Genomic DNA, 25,737 nt, shown 5'->3' on the forward strand with positions numbered 1-25,737 from the left:
GGCTAGGATCACATTCCAAGAAACTCTGAAGCTGATGACTCTTACCCCACGAACCTTTCAAAACCCTTCCCACTCATCCTAACTCCCTAGAGGAAGTCACTGTTCTCCCCCCCCCCCCTCCCCGCCACGGGTACTGCTGAAGCTCACATGGTTCTTAAAGCACCTGCCAGGACTTCAGGCTGGAGAAAGAGGATCTAATTATCTCCATTTTACAGTTTGGCAAACTAAAGCTATTTGCATGAATTTGCTTACAAACCCCAAGTGCTGTGTGCTCCTGTGAACATGTGTGAAAAGCACATGTTCGGGGCCACTGCAACAGCGATGACTCTGGACAGCCTACGGCCTGGGAAAGCCCCCAACTCCCACGGTTCCTCTTCAGATGGGCCCCTGAGCAACATCTTGCACAGCGCTTGCGATTTAGGAACGAACGAACGTGCTGCCTCATGTCCCTTCCCCCACTAGATAGGTCATGGGCGGTCATCACCTTTGGTGGGAAATCGCCCGTCCTTGCACCCTGATAGCAACAGGCAACCTGCCCCTTTTAAATCTTGGTTTGGTATAGCGTATTTTGAAGAAACTGAAGAGCTCAAGTATGTATTCTAACCAGTCATAGCTAGTAAATGGCAGGACTGGTGTAGGCACCTGAGATCAAGTAGAACGTACCCTTCTCCTCGCCCGTCCGCGTTCCCTCTACCCCATGCAAGGTCGGTCTACCCGATCACTAGAATCCTCTTACTCACTGGCTAGGTTACCTCCGGAAAGGCACTTAACCTCTCCACGAGTCCCCCAAGGTCAGCAGCTTTGCTTTGGGGGTTGAAAACAGTTCGCAAAGAAGGAATAAAGAAAAGCAAATCCGCCCGTGGGCACCCGCGCAGTCCGTTCTTCCAGCCTACGTCTGCCTATTAGCCCAGAGAGGTCGTACCCCCGGCCCCGGGGACCGGTGAAAGCAAATGTAGGGTAGGGCAAAAACCGAAACCGCCACTCTTCTGCCTCCCCCGCTCCGTTCCGGGAAGCAGCGAGCCAGACTTCGCGGAAGCGCGCCCCGCGGCAGGCGCCTGGGCCCGGGACCGCCCCGACCGCAGCCCGCAGCCTGGGCCGGGAGGTGCGGGGGGCCGGCGCGGTCGGGCCCGAGCAGCAGCACGGCGCGCGCTTCCGCCCCGCTCGGCTCCTGCGGCGGCCAAGGCGGCCCCACAATCCCCTTCTGGCTCCGGGGACGGGAGGGGCGGGGCGGGGCGGGGCGGGCCGAGAGGGTGGAAATAATTTTCTGTTTCGCCCTCTCTGCCCCAGTCCCTTCGCGGCGGGACGTGCAAGGCGGGCGGAGGTGCGAGAAGCGGGGAAGGGATGCGCTGCATGCACTGGCGCGCCTCGCTGGCGGGTGTAGAGAGGAATCACCGGGGTTGAGTGCCTACTGTGTGTATTTGGTCTTTACGAAGGTATTCCCGGTCCACGCCGCACGATAACGCCCCGCTTATTGGAGGGACCTGCTGAGCCCACGAGTTGAAAGCTGTACGGCCAGAATAAACGTGACATTCAACTCAGTAATAAGTCATACTACGGAGAGCACTATGAACTTGAACCACTTGTTGGTCGAGACCTGCTCCTGCTTGCTTTTTGTGGTTATGCACAAAGTGGACGCTCAGGACAAGGTTGGAAGCTGGAGAATGAGCCTGACAGCTCCCGCCCCGGTACCCTCGGCGAACCCAGCCAAGCCTGCAGAGTTTCCCCAGGACCAGAGGGGATCCCTTACAATAGAGCGCGTGGGGGAAGAGACGGGCAGTTCAGCTCTCCACAGGCTGGAGTCACAGTATCACAGTCCGAGTCTTAGCAGAAGACAAGACTGGGTTCAAACCTTGGCTCTAGCGTTCAAGCGTTCAAGTTATGCGTCTCTGACCAAGTTATTTAACTCACGTCGCAGTCCCTCCACAAAACGGTGGACGTTTCCACCCACCTTAAAAGGTCGTGGGGAAGAATTTAATCAAACTGCGTTCCTAAAACGCTAAACATGCATCAAACATCCATCCTAAAAGCTTTGGGGACATGTTGGACTCAAGACAGGCATCCGTTCCCTGTCCCCATCCCAGGTCACCAATTCCTGGGCATAGGGACCAAAGGGTCGTGACTTTGAACCCCCGTCCGGCGAATCCCGAAACTCTGGCCACTTTGACAGTAAGGGTTCAAGAGGTAAATATTCCGATATTTTAAAACTGTCGCAAAGGTAGGGCAGACATTTTCGCGGTTTTCCTGAAGTAGTAGTAGCAATTCGCTAAAACCTTCAAGTAAAGTTTTTCCTCTGAGTTAACTTTTCGTATGAGCGAAGTTCAGTCTGAGTAAAAACAGTCGTAGCCAAGAAGATCTCGGCCCTCGACGAGTCCTGATCCAGAAGTCACAAGATACGACTACCTTAGGTCCACTTCTCTAGACAGCCTCTTGGCCCCGGCAGCCTCCGGATTCCCAGGGTCCAGGAGTGAGCAGATTTGGGGGCTCCAGCCCAGAAATCAGCTTCACAGACCTCCCCAAACCCCCGCCTCGCCAGGATTAAGGGAGTAAATCCCTGACGCCACAGACCAGGTCAAGGACAAGTTCTCCCCCGCCCTGCTCCCCCTCCTGGGCGGGGACTCACCCCCCCTTCCGGGATGAAAGGTACTAAAGAGACTGGGAGGGGGAGCTGCGGGCCTTGGCCCCTTGATGTTCCGGTTGAACAGGTGCTGGTGAAAAGGAGGCGGACCCGGCGGAAGAGTCGGCCAGGGGGCCAGTGCGCTGAAGGGGGAGCGGCCCCTCCACCCTCAATCCCCCAGCCCGCCATCTCCTCTCCCAGCCTTCTGCCCCTCCCCCCCCAGGAAGCGATCCCGGCCTAGAGGTCTTTGAAGTGTGGATGAAGCCCCCAGGGCTGCGGTCTCCCCTCAGCCACCCAACCTCCCGCTGAGGGGGTATTTGACCTTTGGTCCCAGTGAGGACGCCGGCTCTCCCTTGTAAAGAAAAAAGGGGGATCAGGTCTTGTCTTTGGGCCTAGACCATTGTGTGTGGGGGGGTGAGTCTTGGGTCGCCCTCCCCTAAACCCCAGACCCAATTTCGGGGACTTTAATCCTTCGTTTTGCGGTTGTGAGCACTATTGTGTTTGTGTGCACGCCCAGAAGTCAGGCGTGATTCTGTTTGCAAGGGCCTCCAAGGTAGCGATCTCTTAGCTAGCGTTAAATCTTTAGGCACGCCTTGAAGCTGGAGGTGGAGTTAGGTCTTTGAGAAATCAGATGGTGGGGCTTGGATGAAACTGTGGTACCTCGGCGTACCCCAAAGGTGTCTAGAAATCTTGAGAGTAACTACTTCAAAGGGAAGCTCCCGGAGGGCAGGAATACCTACTCTGGCGGCCAACCGATGCTAACCTAGCCAACAAATATTTGTGTGGGGCGTGGTGGTGCATGCTTTTACTCTTAGCACTCGGGTGGCTGAGGCAGATTAAAGAATTCAAGGTTATCCTTGACCAAGCAGTGAGTTCAAGGCCAGCCTGAACTGCCGGCTCTCAAACTAACAAAAACGTAAAAGTTTACATGTGACACTGTCTACCCTCCAGGGACACTGACCATGAGCTGCCATCCAGAGACACCTTCCCCCATCCCAAGAACAAGCATGGGCGAATAGTTCACATCGCCCAGTTCCTTTTAAAGCCCCCCCCCTTTTTAAACCTCTCCACAGATTCCCCTATGGTTGCAGAACAAGGGGGGGGGCGATCGGAGACCCAAAGTGTGACACCGAGGACCTGCAGAGGAGAGTGCTCGGGAACTATCCACCTAGAATCATAAAAGGGAAAAGAAAAGACGGGAAAAGCTGCACGGAGCGCACGAGCGAAAAGCTCCCTACCAAGCCAGGCTTTGTTCCCTGAACCTAAGACTTTACCCGGCGGCGGGCGGGCCGGGAGCGAGCGAGCGAGCGGAGGCGCGCGGCCATGGCTGCCGCGGCCGGGCAGGGGGGCCGGGGGGGCGGCGCGTGAGCGGGCGGCGCGGGGCGGCGCGGGGCGGGCGGGCGCCCGCGATGTGCCACTCGGCGCCTCCCCCGCCGGGCCCGGGTTGCACGGCGGCCGGGCGGCCCTGGTAGCCGGCGAACGGCGCGGAAGAGGAGCGCGGCGCGCGAGTCTCATTGTTGGGGGGGGGGCCCGTCGGGGCATGAGGGCGAGAGCACGGCGGGGGGGGCGGCCAGACAGAGCGAGCGAGGAGGAGGAGGAGGACGCCGAGGAGGAGGAAGGAGGAGGCAAAGAAAAGAAGCGGCGGCGGCGGCGGCGGAGGAGGGGGCGAGGAGGCGCGCGGCCCCCGCTCCCTCCCTCCCCCTCTGACCCCCGACCCCCGCCGGCCGGCCCCCAGCCCCAGCCCCGGAGGGAGCTCATGGGAGTATGAAGGAGATGGTAGGAGGCTGCTGCGTATGTTCGGACGAGAGGGGCTGGGCCGAAAACCCGCTGGTCTACTGCGATGGGCACGCATGCAGCGTGGCCGTCCACCAAGGTAAGGCGGGGGGGGGGGCTGCGGGACCCCGGGGCGGCGCGCACACCGGGTGCCCTCGGCCGCGCCCTCCGGAGCCCTCCTGGGGCGCGCGCCCCTCCCCCACCCACCTGAAGCGAAGGGCGGCGTGGGCTCCCCCCCCCCCCGCCAGCCTGGTCCTCCAGGACCGGGTCAGGCATTGTTTTCTTGCCTATTGTTCCAGTCCTGCGCCCCCCACCCCAAGTTGAAGGAGTTTGGGGGAGAGTCCAGGGAGCAAGGAGTGAACTCCCTGAGCCCTGCACCGCCGGGGTCGGTGCTGTCCCGGGAATGTTTACCTGTGAGGTGTTCCCCCTCCCGCCCGGTTTATTTTGGTTCCCGCTACGGGAGGAAGAGGTCAAGGGGGGGTCATCCCTCCTTGCTTCCGGATACTGGGAGGAGCGGAATTAGGAAGGGAGGAGAAGGGTCCCACGGGAGAAGGGACTCCTGAAATCCTCCAGGGAAGAGCTGAGGCTGGGAGAGCGGCGGTACAGGGGGACGGAATGGAGGAGAGGGAGGTTTGGAGTTTCCCCCAGCAGCACATGGTTCGGGAGTTAACTCCTTAAGGAATCTTGCCGAGGGCTCAGACTGGCATCTCCGCCTGTCTGGCGCAGGCAACCGGCCCCCCCTTCCTGAGACAACCCTTATCGTTGTGGCTGCGGGCTCTTCCCGCCAGTCTCCTCTGGTTACCTGCACCGCACCTGCTCAGCTTTGACTTTTGACCTGGACCTGTGATAGAGGCAGAAAAAGACGCTCCTGGACCCCCGACTTCCTTTCCTTATCCCTTACTGGCCCTTTAAGAAGTGCCCCCCCACCCCCATAACAACAAAACGTGTTACAATCATGACTATTTCTTGTTCTGATGCCTGAGGGATTGCTCAGGGCAGAGGACTGGAAGCAGGTCCAGGAAAAAAAGGGGGGGGGGATGAGGATGGAGGGTCGTTGTAAGTTTAAGGTCAAGGACTGTCAGACTTTTTGCCGCTGTTTGGAATGCTTGGCAGTTTGATGGAAGGTTGGTTCTATGCTGTTGGACATTTCTTGTGGTCCTGTTTCAGAGTGACCCAGGGTCACCTCCTGGGCTGGTTTTAGTCCGCTGAGTCTCCCCGCCCCAGTTACTCAGGGAAAAAAACCAGTGGCTGAGGGCTTTGCTCAGTGACTCTCCTCCCCTATCCTCAGCTTGCTATGGCATCGTCCAGGTGCCAACTGGACCCTGGTTCTGCAGGAAATGTGAATCTCAGGAGCGAGCAGCCAGGGTGGTGAGTTCTGTTCTTTCCCTTTTCTGTCTTCCATATCTGAACATCTCCTGCAGGTTGAGCTAGGGTACCCTGAGGCTGGGGCAGAACTAAACTTTGCCACTCAGGATATCCTGTTTCCTGACCCCCATCACCAGCCCCATCCCTCCCTCTGCTCATCACTGCCCCACCTCCAGCATGGGGGCTTTGATTTTTATGTGTATGTGTGCTCTGTGTGTGTGTGTGTGTGTGTGTGTGTGTGTGTGTAACTTTTTATTATGAAAGGTTGTCAAGGCTGCAGAAGTAGAGGGGCTTCATGAATGAACCTCAGGTCCTCCTTAGTCTTCAGCGGTTAGGAGCTCATGGCCAAGCCTCTTTCCTGTACACCTTCACCCACCCCCTTGCCCAGATCTTATGTCATCTTGGGTCCTTTTGGATATGAGATCAGGGAGGGCCCAGGTCAGCAGAGTCCCCCAACCCGTGTGCTCCTTGCATTGGCAGAGGTGTGAGCTGTGCCCACACAAAGATGGGGCATTGAAGAGGACTGACAATGGAGGTGAGGGGACCCTGAACACCTGCAGAGGTCAGCCAGGCCCCCTGAGCAGGTGTGGGGTGGAGGCTGGCTCTCCCTGCTCTGGTTGGTACAGGAAGGTTGTGGAAGCAGGGGTCAGTCTACAGCTTCATGTTGGGAGGGGTGGGGTCTTGAGCTCGATGTCCTGCTGAGGCTAATCCCCACACTGCCCCAGGCTGGGCCCACGTGGTGTGTGCCCTCTACATCCCGGAGGTGCAGTTTGCCAACGTGCTCACCATGGAGCCCATTGTGCTGCAGTATGTACCTCATGATCGCTTCAACAAGGTCAGTGGCCCCTTACTAGTCCCCTTCCTGGCCTGCCGTCCTGGGGTGCCACCCTTATACTCTCTGTCTTGGGGGAACTCAGGAGATGGGTGGATACTTACTTCTGTGCATGTTCTGTAACTGGCAGAACAGTAAGCTTCCTCAAGGTAGCACAGCCAGAGATCAGCCTTTAGTGAGTAGTGCACTTCTTTTCTTGAGTTTCTACTATGCGCCAGACACAGTACAGCAGGCACCCAGTGCTTGCCATTAGTCAAGACAGATGTGTCAACAGGCATTGAGATAAAGGACACCCAGTGAGGCTTGCTTGGGTATCAGGTGGTTAAGGAAGGAGATGTTTAGGCTGAGACCTGGGCCATGAGAAAGAACTGACTTCCATGAAAAAGACACAGCATATGCAGAGGTCCAGCAGGTGTCAGGGAGCTAGGCTAACATCGATGCCAGCTTCTCAGACCTTAACAAGGGTGGTGCTGGCTATATGAGGATGTGCATTGAAAATGGAATGCTCATGCTAAAGAGGTGGCTTGGTGGTTAAGAGCACTTGCTGCTGCTGCTGCCTAGAATCCAGGTTCAGTTCCTGGCACTCAGGTGACAGTGTGCAACCATGTTTCCCTCCAGTTCCAGGGAATCAATCCAGTGTACTCTTATGGCCTCCAGACACACAATGTGGTACACATACATACATGTAGCCAAACACTCATTCATATAAAATAAAAACAAACTTTTGAATATTCAGAATTCATTTCCTCTGTCATACCAGCTACATTTTAAGTGCTTGGGGGCTTGTGTTGTTTATAGGTTAGAGACCAACATTTCTGTTCCTGCAGAAAATTCTGTTAGATGGCACTGATCTGGGGGGGTGGGGGACAGGATGGAATTGAGGGGAGGCCATAGAATCCCTCAGCAGGCAAGGTGGGGTTCCCTGGAGGATGGGTCAATTGTGCTGTGCCCCGCAGACCTGTTACATCTGTGAGGAACAGGGCCGAGAGAGCAAAGCTGCCTCAGGAGCCTGCATGACCTGTAACCGCCATGGTTGTCGACAGGCTTTTCATGTCACTTGGTGAGATTCCCAAACTGCTTCAGGGTTTGTGATGGCTATTGAGTGGGGTTGTCTTGTGAGAGATGGTGGTGATGGCATGCTTGGAACTTGGGTCCAGGAGGGCGGAGGTGGGGGCAGCTGTGGTTTGTGGCTACACCCCGCTGACCTGCCTCTCCTCAGTGCCCAGATGGCAGGCCTGCTGTGTGAGGAAGAGGTGCTGGAGGTGGACAATGTCAAGTACTGTGGCTACTGCAAATACCACTTCAGCAAGATGGTGAGTCCTGCCGGCTGTCAGGCACACTGGCTGGGACAGGCCTGTGCCTGGCGCTGGAGGGTTGAAGAGACCCCCATGCCCTAGTCCCTGCTCTTCAGGAACTCTACCTATGACTGGGAGTGAGTTGCAGCCTGTGTGGTGCAAATCAGAACTGAACCAGGCAGGCAAGGCTATGAGAGAGACCCCAGCCCCAAGGCCTGTCAATCTAGGAATCTTTAAGTTAGGGAGAACTAGAAGGACAAGTAGGATGATAACAGCTCTTACTGGGTCAGTGTCTTTGTCACATTCGTGGGACTGTTGACCTTGCTGCAAAAGTGCTGCATGTGCCCTAGTTCACAGATATGTAAATAAGTCCCCAATATTACTTAGCTTGTCTCACAGCTGGTGGGTGGGGTTCAAAGATAACAGTTTCATCAGCCAGCCCTGCCAGGAGTAGACAAAGCCCTAAGACGAGGAGGAACCTAAGACGAGGAGGAACCTAAGGTGAGGAGGAACCGGTGCTGGTGCAGGAGGGAAGGGTATTTGATGAGACCAGGCAGGTAGGGTTCTTGAGGTAGGGAGATGAGGCAGGCTCCCATGGCTGAGCAGACTTGGAGATTTCCCTGGGCAGGGATGTTATCTGTAGAGGTAGGTTGCAGCCAGGACTCTGTGCCCCAGGCCACAGCTTGGAGAACTCCTAAGCCAGAGAGTAATATGATCAGATTTGTGTTATAGACAGATTACCCTGGCATCAACCATGAAGCTGGGTCAAGAGGCAGCTGCAAGAACAGGGGCTGTGGCGGAGGGACCAGAGGGGCAGGGCTGGATGCAGGAGTCGCTGCAGGCGGACTTGTCTAAACACGAGAGTGGAGTGGTCGAAAAGCCCAAGTTGAATGTGAAATAAGATCCAGGCTGGAGCTAATCACTGGGTGGGGAGAGGTGGATCCCGGGGTGTGGGGGGATGTCAGGAAGGAGGCAGCTGGCCTCCGAGAGGGGTGCACACCTTGGTTCACCCCAGACCATCTTGTTTTGTGCCAGTTGTGCTGGTGTAATGATTAATAGTTCCCTTTCTCTTTTCAGCGGTGCCCTGGTTTGCTCATAAATTACATAGTTGCCGTGCTTTTAGAGTTTGATGGCCACTTAGGGCAAGGTCGGGAGCTTTGTTGCATTTGCAGGTGGCACTAGGTAGAGACGATCAGATTTGGTGCTGGTCCCCAGGCAGGGTGGCAAGGGCAGATGGAGGTTACAAGGCTGAGGCTGCCTCTGTGGGTGTCCAGAATAGACTGGTCCAGATGTGAAAGACTTGGGAGGAAAGATCTGGAGCTTGATGAAGTAGGAGCAGGGCCCAAAGCTGTGGAGGCTTGAAATTAATCCTAGGCTTTGGCAGTGGGGAGTAGTTGGTCATTTTAGGGAGCCGCTGCAAGCCTGGAATGGGTAAAGCCATCAGATCAGGCACAAGGGGGACAATCCCGGGGAGACAGTTTGGTGTTCATTGCCTGCGGCCCCCAGTTCAGGGCAGCAGATCTGTGTGGATCTAGCTGGACAGAGAAGAGACACAGGATCAGAAGAGGAAGATATGGTGGCTGGAGAGAAATACAGTCCCCAAAGAGCAAGGGCTCCCAGACTCTCCTTTGCATACCCCTTTTCTAAGGGAAGGAGGTGGGAATGGGTTGTGTGGTTCCGCCTGCTGAGAGCATTCTGAGGAGAGCATTCTGGAGTGTAGCAAGAGGCCCGGGTCCAGATCCACCCCCAACCTCACTGTACCTTGGGGGCTCAGGCTGGTACATGCCTCATTTAAGCCTCTGTGATTGAATCTGTACATTGTTAAGACAGTGGTGCTGGACTTTAATCCCAGCAGAGGTAGAGGCAGGCGGATCTCTGAGTTCTAGGCCATCCTGGTCTACAGAGCTGAGTTCCAAGAGGGCCAGGGCTACACAGAGAAACTGTCTCATCAAACAAAACAAGCAAAAGACAGCTGGGGAAGCTGTAGGATTTCTAGGTTGACCAGACTGTCACAGAAAATGGGTGACCTGCAGGGGCAGAGGGACTGGCCCTGGGATCATGTGACCTTCAGGAACCTTCCGCAAGCTCACGAAAAAGGTTTGGCAGTTCCTCTCCATCTCTACCCCAGAAGCCATCCCGTCACTCCGGTGGGGGAGGAGGAGGAACAGGAGGAGGAGGCAGTGGTGGAGGAGGCGGCGGCGGTGGTACCAGTGGTGGTGGCGGAGGCGGCACAGGGGGCAGCAGCAGCAGCAACAGCTTCCTGACTGGCAGGAGAAGTCGGTCGGCCTCACCGTCCACTCAGCAGGAGAAGCACCCGACCCACCATGAGAAGGGCCAGAAGAAGGTGAAGGCCTGCCCTGTGTCATGTAGCTCTCTCTTTTAGAGACTCCCACCAGGTGCCAAGACCTTCTGCTGAGGTTGAAGAGGGAGCTAAGGAAGTGCACTTGAGGTTCAGAGTTTGGCACCTGACTTCTGTGTCTGTGTAGTCTCTGTTTCCTCACGACATGACAGTGTCCCCACCTCCAATTTTATGACCCTAGATGTTTGCACACATCTCTAGCCTACCCCCTTGTGCCCCGTGCCAAGAAGTGCCTGCTTTTGTTCGGTGTACCAGGGGGACACCCTTGTGAGTGCCTGCTCATGTGTGTGGCGCTCTGTCACTGGCACGATAATGGGACAGGCTATTTTTAGCAGGAGGGAAGATGGGGGAGGGGCTCTTGGCTCTCAGAGGATCTTGCCTGAGCCACTCCTGTCCAGCTGGAGTCTTCCATCCCTCTGTAGAGGGGGAGAACTCACAAGCCCCACTCTGAAGAGGGGCTCAGTTCCCCGTACCCACATGTCATGGTTAACCTCCTTCAAACAACCTGTCCACCAGTATCTGTTCACCTTTTCCTCCCCAGAGTCGGAAGGATAAAGAACGCCTTAAACAGAAGCACAAGAAGCGACCTGAGTCCCCTGCCAGCATCCTCACCCCGCCTGTGGTCCCCACTGCTGATAAGGTACCACTGCTCATTCTCAGGGTGCTGGGGTGCTATTCTGAGGGTGAGTAAGATGCAGTGTGAAGAAGGGTCAAGGTGAGCAGGAGCCTGCCTGAGCACCCTCTGCCCAGCAAGCCCTGACACATCCTAAGGGTAAGGTGGGGTGACTCCCTGCCTGCAAGCTGCCCTGTGGGTACCTTTGTCCAAGCAGAGGCTCGGCATTGGAATCCTGTCTTTGGAGAGCAGATGTATCGCCTTCAGGCTTGTTTCTCATGCTCTGGGGCCCAGCCCTGGGGGACAGACAGGCTAAGAACTCCTACCACTGGGAGGACTTCGAGGTCCCTCTTGATGCAGGGTGGGAGTGCGGGTGGGAGCAGGCTCTGGCAATGCCCTGAAATCCCTAGTCACCCACCCTTTTCAGCAGTCTCTAGAAATGGGTAGCATCTGAATGAGCAACAGGCAGGGCAGGCTCTACCCTAGGCCAGTGAGTGTTACTCCAAGCCAGAGCAGATCCATGTGAGTCCCCTGGGGGCCTGGAGAAAGCACTCCTTGTCCCATTACTGCTAGGCACCTCCATTCCTCACACGGTGGCAGGGCACTGGGCATCTTAGCAGGAGGCTCAGGTATCAGGTTTCCAGGGTGATGTTGCTGTGGCAACTGCCCCAGAAACTCCCCTCCTGCTTTGCTTCCCTGGGCTCACCTGGGAAAGCTGGTCTGACCTTTCCAGGAGCCTCCAGGCAGTTAGAAAGACCTCTGGGGTCCTCTACCAACCCTTGGACGTGCTGGAGAGTTTTTGCCTATCCCCCCCCCCCACAAACCATCCCAACATTTAAGCCCCCTTCCCCCAGCTCTTCTCTTCCGTGGCTTTCCGAACCACATCTGGCTTCCTTCAGAACTCCAGCTGCAGGAAAGAACAAAGGAAGACAGAGACGAGGGCTCCGCCCAGGGAGGGGTAGCAGTACAGGGTGGCTCTCACTTCCCCCTCATTTGTTCCTAGAGCACAAGTTTGAATACCTGGTATCTATCCACCCTAAAGAAAATCACCTTCCCAGGTACATGAGGCACAACTACAGAGAGGCCAGACTGTTTTTGGAGCCAGGGTAGAGAAGGGGCAAGGGGGGGGGATTTATTCCTCAAAATAACCCAGTGTGGTAGGCACCTAGTCACTCCCACTTCCTCAGTAAAGCTGAGCCAACAGAGAAGTTACATAACTTGTCCAGAAGCACACAGCTAGTGGTAAAGTGTTAAGCCAAAGTGGTCTGGCTTGAAGGGCTGTGTTCTTAGCCAGCACCCAGAGCTGCCTTTGCTAGGTACTATAACAGCCACCACCATCAGACTCCTTATTTACTGACGCCCTTCTCTCTCTCTCTCTCTCTCTCTCTCTCTCTCTCTCTCTCTCTCTCTCTCTCTTTCTCTCTTTCTTTCTCGGGCATGGAGCTGCCCCGGACTCCCATCCTAAGGATGGTGCAGTAGAACCAGGTCCCGAGGCTAAACAACTAACATACAGGCAGGGAGGGCAGAGCCTTCTAGGCTCACAGCTGTGCTCCTCCAATACTTCCCAATGCCCTGCCGTCCCAGGTTATTGTACCTCAGGCATAGGACAGTGTACTTCACTTCAGGGCAGCATAGCAACCTCTGACATGCATGTGTGGTCTCCAGCGGCCCGAGAGTAAGACGGAATGGTCATTCACGTAGGTGTGTAGGGAGGCTTCCTAGAGTGGGGACTTCCTAGCTGGATGTTGGAGGAGCAAAGACAGGCTGCCCTGTGGAGGGTTGGTGTGCAAGCATGGCTATCTAACAAGAGCTTGCAGTGGTCAGAGATGGGCCAAAGCCAGGTGGCTGTGAGTGGGAACAAACAGCTGGAGGGCCAGAAGTATTGAGTAATGAACCTTAGATGAGCGGGCCAGTGCGCAGTGTGGACTGATCTCTCTCTTGAGTCCTGGGGCAAAGACGGAGACCTTGGGTTCAGGACATTCCCTAGAATTCCTCAGCTGCCTCCTGTCTCCCTGTTCTATTGCCTTCCTCCCACAGGCTCCCTGCCTGGAAAGCCTTCCCAGGAGACTCCAGTGGAGCCCAGGTCCTGTGCCTTTGCCCTCACTCCCAAGTCAGGCTGAGCTGGACTATGCAGCTGGCCATGAACCTCTTTTGCCTCTCCCTTAGGTCTCCTCAGCTACTACTTCCTCCCACCATGAGGGCGGCACTCAGGAGACCTCCGAGAGCAGCAGGGACTCAAAGGGGAAGAAGTCTTCCAGCCATAGCCTGAGTCATAAGGGGAAGAAACTGAGCAGTGGGAAAGGTGTGAGCAGTTTTACCTCCACGTCCTCCTCTTCCTCCTCCTCTTCCTCTTCCTCCTCCTCTGGGGGGTCTTTTCAGCCTGCAGGTGAGTTTGGGCGTCTTGAAGGAGTGTGGGAGCGGGAACATCTTGACTTGTGCTGTTGTGGCAAGGGCCTTGCCTGATAGTTACATCTCTCATTTGTTTTTACAAACTGAGGTGGGGTAACAAGGCAGGGGAACGCCCACCCCGTGGCTCAGTTCCCAGGTGGGCTCCCTACCCTTCCCTCTTTTTTTTTTTTTTTTAAGATTTATTTATGTATGTATATTGGTACTTTGCACACCAGGAGAGGGCAATGGATCCTTGTAGATGGTCTTGTCAGAACCTATTATAGATAGCTGTGCTAGCAGCTATCGTTATAGATGCTTGTGGGCTGTCATGTGAGTGCAGGGGATTGAACTCAGATCCTCTGGAAGAGCAGTTAGTGCTCGTTAACTGATGAGCCTCCTCTCTAGGGCCTTCCTTTCCCTCTTAAGTCAGAGCTCCTCTTTTCCTTACAGGGCCAACCCCTCTAGCCCCCCAGTAATGTCCCCTGCTTTTGTGTCAAAAGGGCCATTAGTTCAGGCAGAGGTTTGTAATCCCAGCTTTTGGGAGCTGCAGGATTGCCTGAATTTGAGACCAACCTGTGCTAAAGAGTGCGAGCCTGTCCCCAGCCAGTGCTAATGTAGCAGTAATTTGCTTAAAGGTGGAAGTTGCTTTCCTCCTGTTTTGTTTCCAGCAGGTGCTGCTAACCTAGGACACACAAAGGCTTAATTTCCTACCTAGTGCTCTCCTTTCTGCTGGTAGGGAAAGAGGGAGGTGGTCCAGCAGTAATTCTTCTCCTTTGTTGCAGGCCCATCCTTGCAAAGCTCTCCTGACTTCGCAGCATTCCCCAAGCTGGAGCAGCCTGAGGAAGACAAGTACTCCAAGCCCACAGCCCCCACTCCGCCAGCGCCTGCCTCGCCCACTGTCCCTGAGCCCCCGAAGGCTGACCTCTTTGAACAGAAGGTGGTCTTCTCTGGCTTTGGGCCCATCATGCGCTTCTCTACCACCTCCAACTCCAGCCGGGCCCGCGCCCCCTCACCCGGGGACTATAAGTCTCCCCATGTTTCCGGGGCCGGGGCCTCTGCAGGTACCCATAAGCGGATGCCTGCACTGAGTGCCACCCTTGGACCTGCTGAGGAGGCCCCTGAGACAGGACTGAAGGAGAAGAAGCACAAAGCCAGCAAGAGGAGCCGACATGGGCCAGGCCGTCCCAAGGGCGGCCGAGGCAAAGACGGTGGTGCCTCGGGCCCGGCTGCCTCCCTTGCTGGGGCTCAGCTGGCTGGCTTTACTGCCACTGCTGCTTCACCCTTCTCCGGGGGTTCCCTGGTCAGCTCTGGCCTTGGGGGTCTGGCCTCCCGGACTTTTGGGCCTTCAGGAAGCTTGCCCAGTCTGAGCCTGGAATCCCCTCTGCTGGGGGCAGGTTAGTGACTCCTGTAGTTAAAGACCATCTCCATATCTGGCCAGTCCTGTGAGAGGGCGGGGCATACATGTGAAAGTTAGAGAAATGTAGCTAGGGAGAAACAGGCTGAATGGAGGCGGCATTACCTCTGAGAAGCTCCCTCTGATGTCTTCTGTACATAGAAGTTGGGGTAAACACCAGCAGGACTTTCAGGGTAGTAAACTGAATGGCTTCAGTCCCAGCCAGGCATGAGATGTTCCCTGAAGACGGGCTGCCTTCACTGTCTGAGGAGGAGTCTGGGTAGGTGGCCTTAGGGTTTCCTCTGTATCTTTGTGCCTTCAGGAATCTACACCAGTAATAAGGACCCCATCTCCCATGGTGGAGGGATGCTGCGGGCTGTGTGTAGCACCCCACTCTCTTCCAGCCTGCTGGGGCCTCCAGGGACCTCAGCCTTGCCCCGCCTCAGCCGTTCCCCGTTCCCCAGCACCCTCCCATCCTCTTCTGCTTCCATCTCCACCACTCAGGTGAGACCTGTTCGCCTTTCCTGGGCAGATGGGGGCAGCACTCGCCTGTGGTCCTCTCTTCTCCTGGGTGCCTCGTTTCCTGCCACACAGTCAACTGTGGTAGACCAAAAGCACAGAGGCCAGAGTCCGTCCTTCCCTTCCCAACAGGTGTTTTCTCTGGCTGGCTCTACCTTCAGTCTCCCTTCTTCCCACATCTTTGGAACCCCCATGGGGACTGTAAACCCCCTCCTCACCCAAGCCGAGAATAGCCACACAGGTATGCTGGCCCCTGCTCCTGGTCCCTTTTCTGCTGTAGAAATCATGAGCATCCTCTCCCTCTAGCTGTTGCCTACTCTGTCTAAACAGACTTACTTCAGACACTACCAAACGGGCACCTTGCAGGAAAAGCAGTGCAGGGCCAGGCTTGGTAGTGCTGCTCCATCCCACGTAAGAGAAGTGGCCTGCTCACGCAGCAGGCAGAGAGGCAGAGAATGATTAAGCTCAGGCAATCCTGGGCCAGCCCAGTGTACTTCGCGATCTCCCCTGGTCCGGGGGTCACAGAGGTCCTGCCAGCTGGGCTTTCTGCTCTCCAGGTATTTAGGAGTTAAGGGGGTAGGAGGCAAGCTCTCCCAACCTTCTTCCTAGAGACTCAGCTCCTGGGAGCTGAACAAGACACCAGGCCTGTCAGCCTGGGGTTGGGGCTTAGCTGTAGGCTGCCAGTGCAGGTAAGCTAGTCTAAGAAAACAAATCTGACTTTAGTTTCAGGATCCAGTTGGATAAGATTGGTGTGTTTTCTATAATCCAGAGTGTGCGTGTGTGCATGCGCACTATAGCCAACAGTTTTCTCATCTGAGTTTATGAATGTAAAAAGTTGAAGCTAATTAGGATGCTACAGCGATGAAGGGCTTGCTTTGTGCTTGTTGAGCCCTCCAGCTAAGCACGTGACCTTTATGACCTTATTTTTAATCCTGGGAGGAATGCTGTAGAGAGGCTGGTTACCATCTCAAGGTGACACAGCCAGTGTCTGTTCCGTTGATCCAAGTTTGTCTTGACCTCAGATTTTGTAACTGGAAGATGTAGCAGCAGCAGCAGCAGGAACCCTGTAGAAAGGGAAGAAAGCTTCCCTGAGATGGGGGTGCCATGCTCAGCTTATTGCCAGCATGAGCTACCAGGCTAGGATTGAGGGGGGTACAGAGGAAGGGGCCCTGCACTGAGGTTCTAGAAGCAGTGCCCACTTCCCAGGGAGGGTCCTGAGGCAGATGCCCCTCCTCCCCCCTGATCCTTGCCATCCCTTCTCCTTCCAAGAGCCAGACTTAGAAGACTGCAGCTTCCGGTGTCACGGGACCTCCCCCCAGGAGAGTCTCTCTTCCATGTGAGGAGGGGAGAGTGGGTGGCAGTGGCTGGGGACCTCCTGTTGGTGGGGTGGGGATGGGTAGGTGCTGAAACCAGGGTGCTAGCTGAGCCTGAGCCCATTTCTCCTCCGGACACAGGTCTCCCATCAGTAGCCTCCCTGCACTTTTTGACCAGACAACATCAGCACCCTGTGGGGGTGGCCAGTTAGACGCCACAGCCCCAGGGACAACTAATATGGAGCAGCTGCTGGAGAAGCAGGGTGATGGAGAGGCTGGTGTCAACAGTAAGTGGGGTGCACAGGGATGGGGGCCCAGCCACTCTTTCCCCTTCTCTGCAAGGCTTCACTCAAGCCTATTTATTATTAGCCTGGCCAGTGGCCCCAGGACTCATCTTTAACCTTGCCTAAGTGGTGCTCTGGGCATTCTTCATGCTCTCTCTACCCCATGGCCTTCTGGCACAGACCGTAACCAAACCACAGGCTGTCCCCATTCCCCTCAGTTTCAGGAGCATCAGGGCCTTCCTGAAGTGTCCTCAGACCGCTGTGTCCCAGAGCCATCCTCCGGCTAGCGGGGTCACCCTGTCCCTCCCGCTGGCCCTGCCTCCTTGCTGCATGCTGCACCAATAACCTCAGGCTCCTCCTCCCTCCCCTCTCTGAAGTTGTGGAGATGCTGAAGGCCCTGCATGCGCTACAGAAGGAAAACCAGCGGCTGCAGGAGCAGATCCTGAGCCTGACAGCCAAGAAGGAGCGACTCCAGATCCTCAATGTACAGCTCTCCGTGCCCTTCCCCGCTCTGCCTGCTGCCTTGACTGTCACTAATGGCCCTGTCCCAGGGCCCTATGGGCTGCTTCCTCAAGGTGAGAGATCCAGTCCAGGCTGGGGAGGGGAACTCCTGCCTGGTGCTTGAACTAGCCCCGTTGCACCTCTCTTATCTCCTCCGTTAGCAGGCAGCAACGACTCCTTGAGCACCAGCAAGAGCCCTCCAGGGAAGAACAGCCTTGGCCTGGACAATTCCCTGTCCACGTCTTCCGAGGTGGGCACTTCAAGGAGGGGACAGGGAGGAGGGACTGGAGAGGGTACTTTCAGTCTAGTTAGTACCCAGCAGCTGTTGGAAGCTGGCCACTGAAGGGATTGGTTGAACAACTGGTTCTCTTCTGGTTATCTGTTATTTTAAATAAGTAATATGTATGGGGTGCCTCCTTAATACGGGATACTGATTAAGCAGTCAGTGAATAAAGTAGACTCAGGCCTCCTGAAAATGGGCTGAGCCCAAGAAAACAACAAATTGCAAAGGAGAAATAGAAAGATGAGCTCAATTAAGGGCTAAAGGAGCGTGAGGGAAGGCTGTCTTGGGGATGGAGTGTTGAGAAGCATTTGTGAAGGGTTTATTACAGTGTCTCATACAAACTAATCCCTGTGTAATTGGTGGCGGTTGGAATAGCAGTTGCTATTGTTATGTTGTGGTTATTATTGGAATCAAACAAGCCGGGTGCTTGCTTCTTCTCTGCCATTTACTGTGACTTAGGGAAGTCATAATCATAAAAATAACACTAGTTGCAAGCTTTCCCTGTAACTTAAAAGCATGAGTTTCTTTAGTCTTCACAGTAACTTCTGGAATGGCTGTTACTATCACCCACACTGCATGAATACATAAACCAAGGCAGAGGTTGAACCCAGGGCTACCCAAGGCACTGAGGTGTGGGGATGGAATTTGAACCTGGGCAGCCTCTCTCTCCAGTTAGAGTTCCAAAGTGGAAATAACAGGGCAGTACAGGTCAAGTACTAACCCCTGGACCTGGTCCCTTGAAAAACCAGTGCCATTACCATTGTTTGTTATTAAATCAGAATAACAAAGGTTGCTGGGCCTCAATAATGGGCCCTGCTGTTGGGTCAGGTTGCCTGGAGGTTTAGGGGGCTTTGCACCAGGAGAATGCTGGTGGGTACTGGGCTGGGGGCCAGAAAAGTCAGGCTGGCCCCCTTCCCTCTGACTTGTCCCCTCCCTCTCCCTCCCCAGGACCCACACTCAGGCTGCCCGAGCCGCAGCAGCTCATCGCTGTCCTTCCACAGCACGCCTCCACCGCTGCCCTTGCTCCAGCAGAGCCCTGCTACTCTGCCCTTGGCCCTGCCTGGGGCCCCTGCCCCGCTCCCACCTCAGCCGCAGAATGGGCTGGGCCGGGCACCCGGAGCAGCGGGGCTGGGGGCCATGCCCATGGCTGAGGGGCTGTTAGGTGGGCTGTCGGGCAGCGGGAGCCTGCCCCTCAATGGGCTTCTAGGGGGCTTGAATGGGGCTGCTGCTCCCAACCCTGCAAGCTTGAGCCAGGCTGGCGGGGCCCCCACGCTTCAGCTGCCAGGTTGTCTCAACAGGTGAGGGAGAGCTCAACCCTAGGGAAGGGTATGGGAGGCTGGATGTGGGAGGGATGCTCCATCCAACACCTTTGTCCCCCCAAAAGAAGGGAATGCCCTCTGACCCTATCGGATTTATAGTCCTGACAGTCTGTTGACTTCAGGGATTCTTTGGAACTTTAGTCCTGAGTGTATCTGGACAGGAGTAGTTCAGAGGACTAGATTTTAACCGTGTCCCTACTGTTAGTCTTCTGGACAGGTTGCCCATCTGTCTGGGCCTGAGGGAGTGTGGGAGCTCATGGGTGTGGGGTACACTTAACGTGCACTTCGTCATCTGTGTTACACCTGCCTCAGCCTGACAGAGCAGCAGAGGCACCTCCTTCAGCAGCAAGAGCAGCAGCTCCAGCAGCTCCAGCAGCTCCTGGCCTCTCCACAGCTGACCCCAGTGAGTGACCCTTCCCTTGCCATCCCCTGCTGGCTCTACCCAAAGAGCCTACCTTCAAGAACACAGTCATCCAGGAAGGGGCTTCAGGCTGGTGGCATTGAACCCGTGGGGCTTGTGGGCACGTGGGAGACCCTGGGTCACTTTGTAGTGCGAGTGGCAGGTGCAGTAACTGAGCTTTGCAGGGCCTTCCTGCAGGGTCGCAGGGGAAAGGTCAGAACAGGTGACATTCTCTCAAGCAAAATCTGGGGTCTGACATGTTGTGCCCTCTCTTCTTTGGGGAGAAGTGATGTCACCTTTTAAAGATGAGGGACTGAAGCCAGAGTGTGGCTTAGGTGCGCAGCATGCACCAGGTCCTTGTCTGTGTCTCCCCCAGCAAGGCAAACAGACAGTTACCGGACATGCTGTGTGATGTGACAGTAGTCTAAGCATTTTGCAGGCTGAGGCTGGAGAATAACCATGCATTCAAGGTGGGCCTGGGCTACAAAATGAGTTTGAGTCTACCCAGGACTTTAGAGTAAGACTTGTGGCTTAAAGAAGTAAAACAAAAAAAAAAAAAAAAAAAAAAAAACAAAATAAAAAACCCCACATAGTAAAAAGTCTGTTAAGATGTCTCCACAGGTAAAGGGCCTTGCTGTTCATGGTATAGGAGGGTAGAATACATTCTCCGACCACCAACTGCACCTCCTAACACAAAATAAATGTAATTTTAAAAACTGTTCAATAGGAGAAGCAATTTAACTGATTACTGCATGGGAACAGAAATAAGAACAAAATTTCTTTGACAGATTACTTTTTGTTTGTTTGTTTTCGAGACAGCTAGTTTTTTTTTTTTTTTTTTTTTTTTTTTTTTTCTTTCAAGACAGGGCTTCACTGTGTAACAGCCCTGGCTTTCCTGTGACTTGCTTTGTAGACCAGGCTAGCCTTGAACTCACAAAGACCCACCTGCCTCTGCTACCCAAGTGCTGGGATTAAAGGTGTTAAAGGTGTGTGCCACCATGCCTGACTTTGTTTTGGTTTTTGAGACACTGTAAATAAATGCCTTTTAAAGTTACAGAAAAAATAGTTGGGTATGATGTTTTATGGCTGTAATCTCAATACCTTGATAGGTGGATAGGTGGAGAGGCAGGAGAATCGGGAGTTCAAGGTTATTATCAGCTCCATACCAAGTTTGAGTCCAGCCTGGACTAAAATAGGCCCCTGCCTCAAAAACAAAGTTTTTTGCCCTCTTCCTTTCCATTTTATTTCTATTTATGCCTTGTCTGTGTACCACATGTGTGCAGTGCCCACAGAGACCAGAAGAGGGCATTAGGTTCTCTGGAAGTATATGTATTGTTGAAAGCTACCTTGTTGCTGTTGAGACTTAAATCCAGGTGCCTTGGAAGAGTAGCTGTTGAGGCAGTATTTCATTAGCTCTGATTGGCTATGCAGACTAGGCTGTCCTGGAACTCGCATCCATCCTCCTGCCTCTGCCTCTGCCTTGGCCTATTGCCTCCAGAGTACCACCAGGTTTTGTTTGTTTGTTTGTTTATTTTAATTTCATGTACATTGGTGTTTTGCTTGCAAGTATGTCTGTATGAGGGTGTTGGATCCCCTGGAACTAGAGTTACAGACTTGTGTGAGCTGTCATGTGGGTGCTGGGGATTGAACCTGGGTCCTCTGGAAGAACAGCCAGTGCTGTTAACCACTGAGCCTTCTCTGCCACCAGTTTTGATATCTTTGTGTGTGTGTGTTTTAACAATTTATTTTTATTTTATATGCATTGGTATTTTTCCTGCATCATGTCTGTCTGTGTGAGGGTGCCAGATCCCCCAGGAACTTGGGTTACAGACAGTTGTAAGCCACCATGTGGGTGCTGGGGATTAAAGCATGGTCCTCTGGAAGAGCAGCCAATGCTCTTAACCCCTGAGCCATCTCTCTAGCCCCCTGATATTTTTTTTTTAAGTCTTTCAAACCAGTATTTGGAAAGAAAAAAAGGGAAGTGACTGTTGTCCTGATTTTGTGCTTTCCATTTGGAGTAGCACTGTGGTTGTCTTGGGGACTGAGGACCTGACACAGTGGGCAGGGCTAGAGATGTTTACGATCTGCACTCACCCAGGTACTTGTAGTCATTTTCTTGTCTATATAGGGAGGTGGAGGCCTAGAGTGCAAGAGTAGAGACAGAATCGTGGGTCTTTCCGCCGTGGGCCCTATGGTTGCAGTATGAGGGGCCCTGGTCTGGCAAGGCAGGCAGCCTTAGGGAGAAACAGCAGGGACCCACTGCCGGTGATCTGCCGGTCTGTTGTCTTTGCAGGAGCACCAGACTGTGGTCTACCAAATGATCCAGCAGATTCAGCAGAAACGGGAGTTACAGCGGCTGCAGATGGCTGGGGGCTCCCAGCTGCCCATGGCCAGTCTACTGGCTGGAAGCTCCGCCCCACTGCTGTCCGCGGGCACCCCTGGCCTGTTGCCCACCGCATCAGCTCCACCCCTGCTGCCTGCTGGAGCCCTGGTGGCCCCTTCACTCGGCAGCAATACAAGTCTCATGGCTGCAGCAGCTGCGGCTGCGGCAGTAGCAGCAGCGGGCGGACCTCCAGTCCTCACTGCCCAGACCAACCCCTTTCTCAGCCTGCCTGGGGCAGATGCCAGTGGGAGTGGCCCTAAAGGAGGGGTAAGTAAGGGCCCGGAGCTTTCCTGTAGCCCTTGTAAGGGACAAGCAGAGGAGGATGGTTATAGTGACATCATCAGATAGATCTGTAGTGGGAGGCAGCATCCCCTAGGTCAACCAGGTAGCCTGCTGCAGACAGCAAGACCTCAGCTCCCCTTGGGGTTTCCTTCTTCAGAGACAAGAAAGGCCACCCTGAGCAGGTACCAATAATAAAAGGGCCACTAGGAGAAAACAACCTTCCAGCTTGGTGAGATGGCTCACTGTGTAAAAGGGCGCTTGTCACCAAGTCCAATGATCTGAATTTGATCTCAGGGACTCACATAGTGGATGGAGAGAAATTTCTAATTCCAGAAATCTATTCTCTGCTGTCCACACACTCATGTACACACACATACACATACATACTGAATATGATTTTTTTAAAAATTCTTTTTAAAAGGAAAACAACTTTCCAATGGGAGGAGCAATTAGAAAAGGCCATTTCTTTTCTGTATACAGCAGTTAGAAAAAGATGACCTTCTGGGTGGGCCAATGACAGAAGAAAAAGCCTTCCTTCCTTCCTTGGAGGACTACCCTGAGCCTAAGAAGTCAGTTTTGGGTATAAGTTAGGTGCCTCCTTGCTTCACACACACTAGGCTAGGCAGAGGCCTGGCTGTTCCATACTCTACTCCTCTGGCAGCCTTTCCCATCCTAACTGGGTCTTAGAGCCAGATGCCTCCAGCACTCAAAGTCTCCTTTTTGTCTTTCCAGACTGCTGACAAAGGAGCCTCAGCTAGCCAGGAAAAAGGCTAACTCTACCCTGCCCCTCCTGACCCCTATATGGCTAGAGGGGCCTTGCCTGGAATGGGAACCTTGGCCCAGACTCTGCAGAGCCAGGCCCAGAGCCTGTGCTAATGCCCAGGGAGTGTGTGCCTGGACTTCCAGGTGCTGTGGAGAGGGATTGGAGGGGAGACCTTCCACCTGGCCCATTCCCTCACTGCACTGGCTGCTTCAGGAGAGCGGATCAGGGGAAGACAGGCTCGAAGCCTGCCTAGGAGCTCCCGTCCTCTGCAGATGCCTAGGGGCCCCCCAAAGAGCAAAGTAGGTCATGGCATAGGAAGTGGAGAGTTGGTTGGACCTACCACATAAACCAGTCAGCACTTGGATGGGGAAGGTGAGGGTGGGTGGGCCCTGGGCCTATCCCCGCGTGGAAATTCCGTATGGAAAAAGGGCTGGTCCCAGGTGACCTTCAGTTTCTTCCCAGCAGAAGGGATCCTTTGACTGTTTCTTGTCATCCCTCCCCGCTAAGGGTCACAAGCTGAGCTTGGAAAAGCCTACAGATGTGGGGGGCTGAGGAAGGGCAGGATAGCACCTCTTGGGGCCCCAGGATGGGGCTGGGCAGGGGGAAGACCCTCATTGTCCTTGGTGCCCTGCCCCTTTTTGCACTATTGGCTTGAGGAGTGCCGAGGGTGGGGAGAGGGAGCTGCGTGAGTGTGTGTATGATTGAGTGTGTGTGAGTGTGTGTGTGTATTGAATGGTCAGTCTGTTTAACCTGTCTGTCTGTCACCTCTTTCTCTGGACCTGGGGCTGCCGAGGGCAAGGGAAGACTCAGTGGCCAGTACCAGAGCAGGAGTTCCTAGCTCTTGTCACCTCTGTCTATCCCCTGACCAGCTCTGGTCCTTTTCCAGGGCATGTATGGTTAACTTAAAAGGAACTATAGTACTCCAGTATTGGAGCATTCCTGGGGGGCTGGGGGTTCTGAACAGGATACTGTCTTACTTCCTTCCTCTGGACTCCACTCCATCTCAGGGCCCCCTCAGGGCCTCCTCCCCCGCTAGTAGTTTGGTCTTCCCTAGCACAAGAGACTAGGGAAGGGGTAAATGCCACTTCTTCTTAGCAAAAGTCTCCCCCTCAGACGTAGCCTGCCTCTTAAGCCCCACTTTCACCAGCTAGTAGAGCCACTTACACTAACAACTGTCCCTTTCACCCACCAGCTCTTTTCCAGGGTGTAGTAGTAGGTGGCAGTCAGTCTGCCCAAGCCGTTGGGAGTGCAGCCACGGAGGTCTGCGTCCCTTTGGTTGCACTGGCTGGGACTGAGGGTCAGTTCCAGATTTCCCTAATGTCCACGTCTGTGGGTCTCTTCGCATGTGTGCATTTTGGTGTGTTTCTGTTTGGGTTTTGTTTCTGGGGTTTTTTGGGAGTTTTTTGTTTTTGTTTTTTTTTTTTTTTTTCGTTTAATAAAAAAAAAAGATGTGTATATTTTTGGCAATGACAGAAACGTAGTGCAGATATATTTTTGCCTGTGCTGCTCAACTGTTTTTTTTTTTTCTGATATGGAAAATACTATTAATATTCCCATTGGTAAGACTTTGTAAGATATTAGGGTGGGTTGGGAACCTTTCAGAGGCAAATTCTTTGGCACTAGGAAGGATTTTTTGGGGACACTTGAGATGACGTCAGAAATACTCACTTTTCTAACTACTTAATATCAGAAAGACATCATTTTCATCTTTTCAGCTCTTTAACTCCTTGTCGAAAAGCCAGTGATTCTCCAAATTCCTAGACGACTTGCTCATCCAGGCCCACCCCATGATGTCTGGAACAGGAGTTCTAGGTGCCCTGGGCCAGCTGCTCCCTGGCCCTGGTCACTCAGATCTCTAGAACCCTGGTCTCAACTTTCAGGCGCTTTTTCCTACTTTGGGCCAGGATGCGCTGGCAGACAGTCAGGTTCGGTTTGCTGAGAGCTCTTGGGCCTTGCATGGATTGGTGCTGCTCTTTTTTAAACAAGGTTTCTCTGTATAGCCCTGGCTGTCCTGGAACTCTCTCTGTGACCAGGCTGACCTGCAACTCAGATCTGCCTGCCTCTGCCTCCTGAGAGCTGGGATCAAAGGCGTGTGCTGTCACCACTACTTGGTGGCATTGCTGCTTATAGTGAGGCATGAGGGGAGCTGTGACAGTTCTCGGTGTGCAGCTTCACAGGGAAAATTACCGTGACCCTCGAAAGGGAACAGAGTATTGCAGAACGGCCATAATGACCTCACATCTTCCAGCCTTGGTGCCCCCCCCCCCCCAAGGCCTACTCTTATATAGCTCTGGCTGTCCTGGAACTTGCTATGCAGACCAGGCTGGCTTCAAATTCACAGAGCTCTGCCTGTCTCTGCCTCCTGTGTGCTGGGATTAAAGGTGTGTGCCACCATGACTGGCTTTGATCCATTTTTTGATAAAGAGCTTTGGTGGGGTGAGGGGAAGGAAGCAGATTTGGGGCCATCTCTGTGTGGGGGGAGGGGGAGGATGTGGTTTGCAGAGCGGAAGTGGAGTCTGAGAATGCATGAGTGGATCTTAATGTCACCACCCTCAGTGAGAAGATGAGTGAGTAATGCATGCTGAGTCTGTGCCCACCAAGGGGTGGGGTTTACAGCTAGTTGATATCAGTGCTAGAAGGGACTCAGCTGTATTTATGGGTGATTGGAGCTGGCTTTACAGGTGACTGCTCTAAGCCTAGGAGGGACAGGTACTCTGGGACAGCAGTCATGAGCCACAGTACCTAGTTTGGCTATTCCTGTTCCATTGCCCAGCCTTTTAGTTGCAGCTGGTTGGCTGGCTGTCCTGTGTGTGTGGTGTGTGCATGTGATGGTTTGGTTGTGCCCATGGTGGGAAGCTATCTATGTAGCACTGACTGTCTTAGCTCTGAGCTGATGAATCCTCTCCATAGACAATGACACTTTAAGGGTTGCCTTTAAAAAAATAAATTGTATCTCCCCATTCCTTCTCCCTCATCCAAGCTTGTGGGCTTCCCCCTCAGGCTCCTGGGTCTACTGCTGCCCCTAGGTACCCTGATCTGGTTGAGACCCAGGGAGTGC

At 54.2% G+C, this 25,737-nt stretch overlaps 1 protein-coding gene across 2 annotated transcripts; it reads left to right on the forward strand.

The window, feature by feature from the left end:
- Nucleotides 1-4,030: 4,030 nt before the first annotated feature.
- On the forward strand, nucleotides 4,031-25,074 carry Mllt6 (MLLT6, PHD finger containing). 2 transcript variants are annotated; one of them, XM_051175363.1, is made up of 20 exons: nucleotides 4,031-4,487; nucleotides 5,676-5,755; nucleotides 6,233-6,287; nucleotides 6,478-6,587; nucleotides 7,541-7,644; nucleotides 7,804-7,897; nucleotides 10,008-10,223; nucleotides 10,780-10,878; nucleotides 13,018-13,237; nucleotides 14,022-14,633; nucleotides 14,955-15,136; nucleotides 15,284-15,392; nucleotides 16,421-16,487; nucleotides 16,606-16,751; nucleotides 17,126-17,323; nucleotides 17,411-17,499; nucleotides 18,481-18,830; nucleotides 19,164-19,254; nucleotides 21,545-21,901; nucleotides 22,649-25,074. In XM_051175363.1, exons 1-20 carry the CDS (start codon nucleotides 4,379-4,381, stop codon nucleotides 22,688-22,690), a joined length of 3,330 nt encoding a protein of 1,109 aa, XP_051031320.1. In that variant the 5' UTR covers nucleotides 4,031-4,378; the 3' UTR covers nucleotides 22,691-25,074. The 2 variants fall into 2 exon arrangements, with proteins under 2 accessions (XP_051031320.1, XP_051031329.1); XM_051175372.1 differs by having other exon boundaries at nucleotides 13,018-13,153.
- The last annotated feature ends 663 nt before the right edge of the window (nucleotides 25,075-25,737 follow it).

Source organism: Phodopus roborovskii, unplaced genomic scaffold (assembly GCF_943737965.1).
Source record: "Phodopus roborovskii unplaced genomic scaffold, PHOROB, whole genome shotgun sequence".
Taxonomy (NCBI): Eukaryota; Metazoa; Chordata; class Mammalia; order Rodentia; family Cricetidae; genus Phodopus; species Phodopus roborovskii.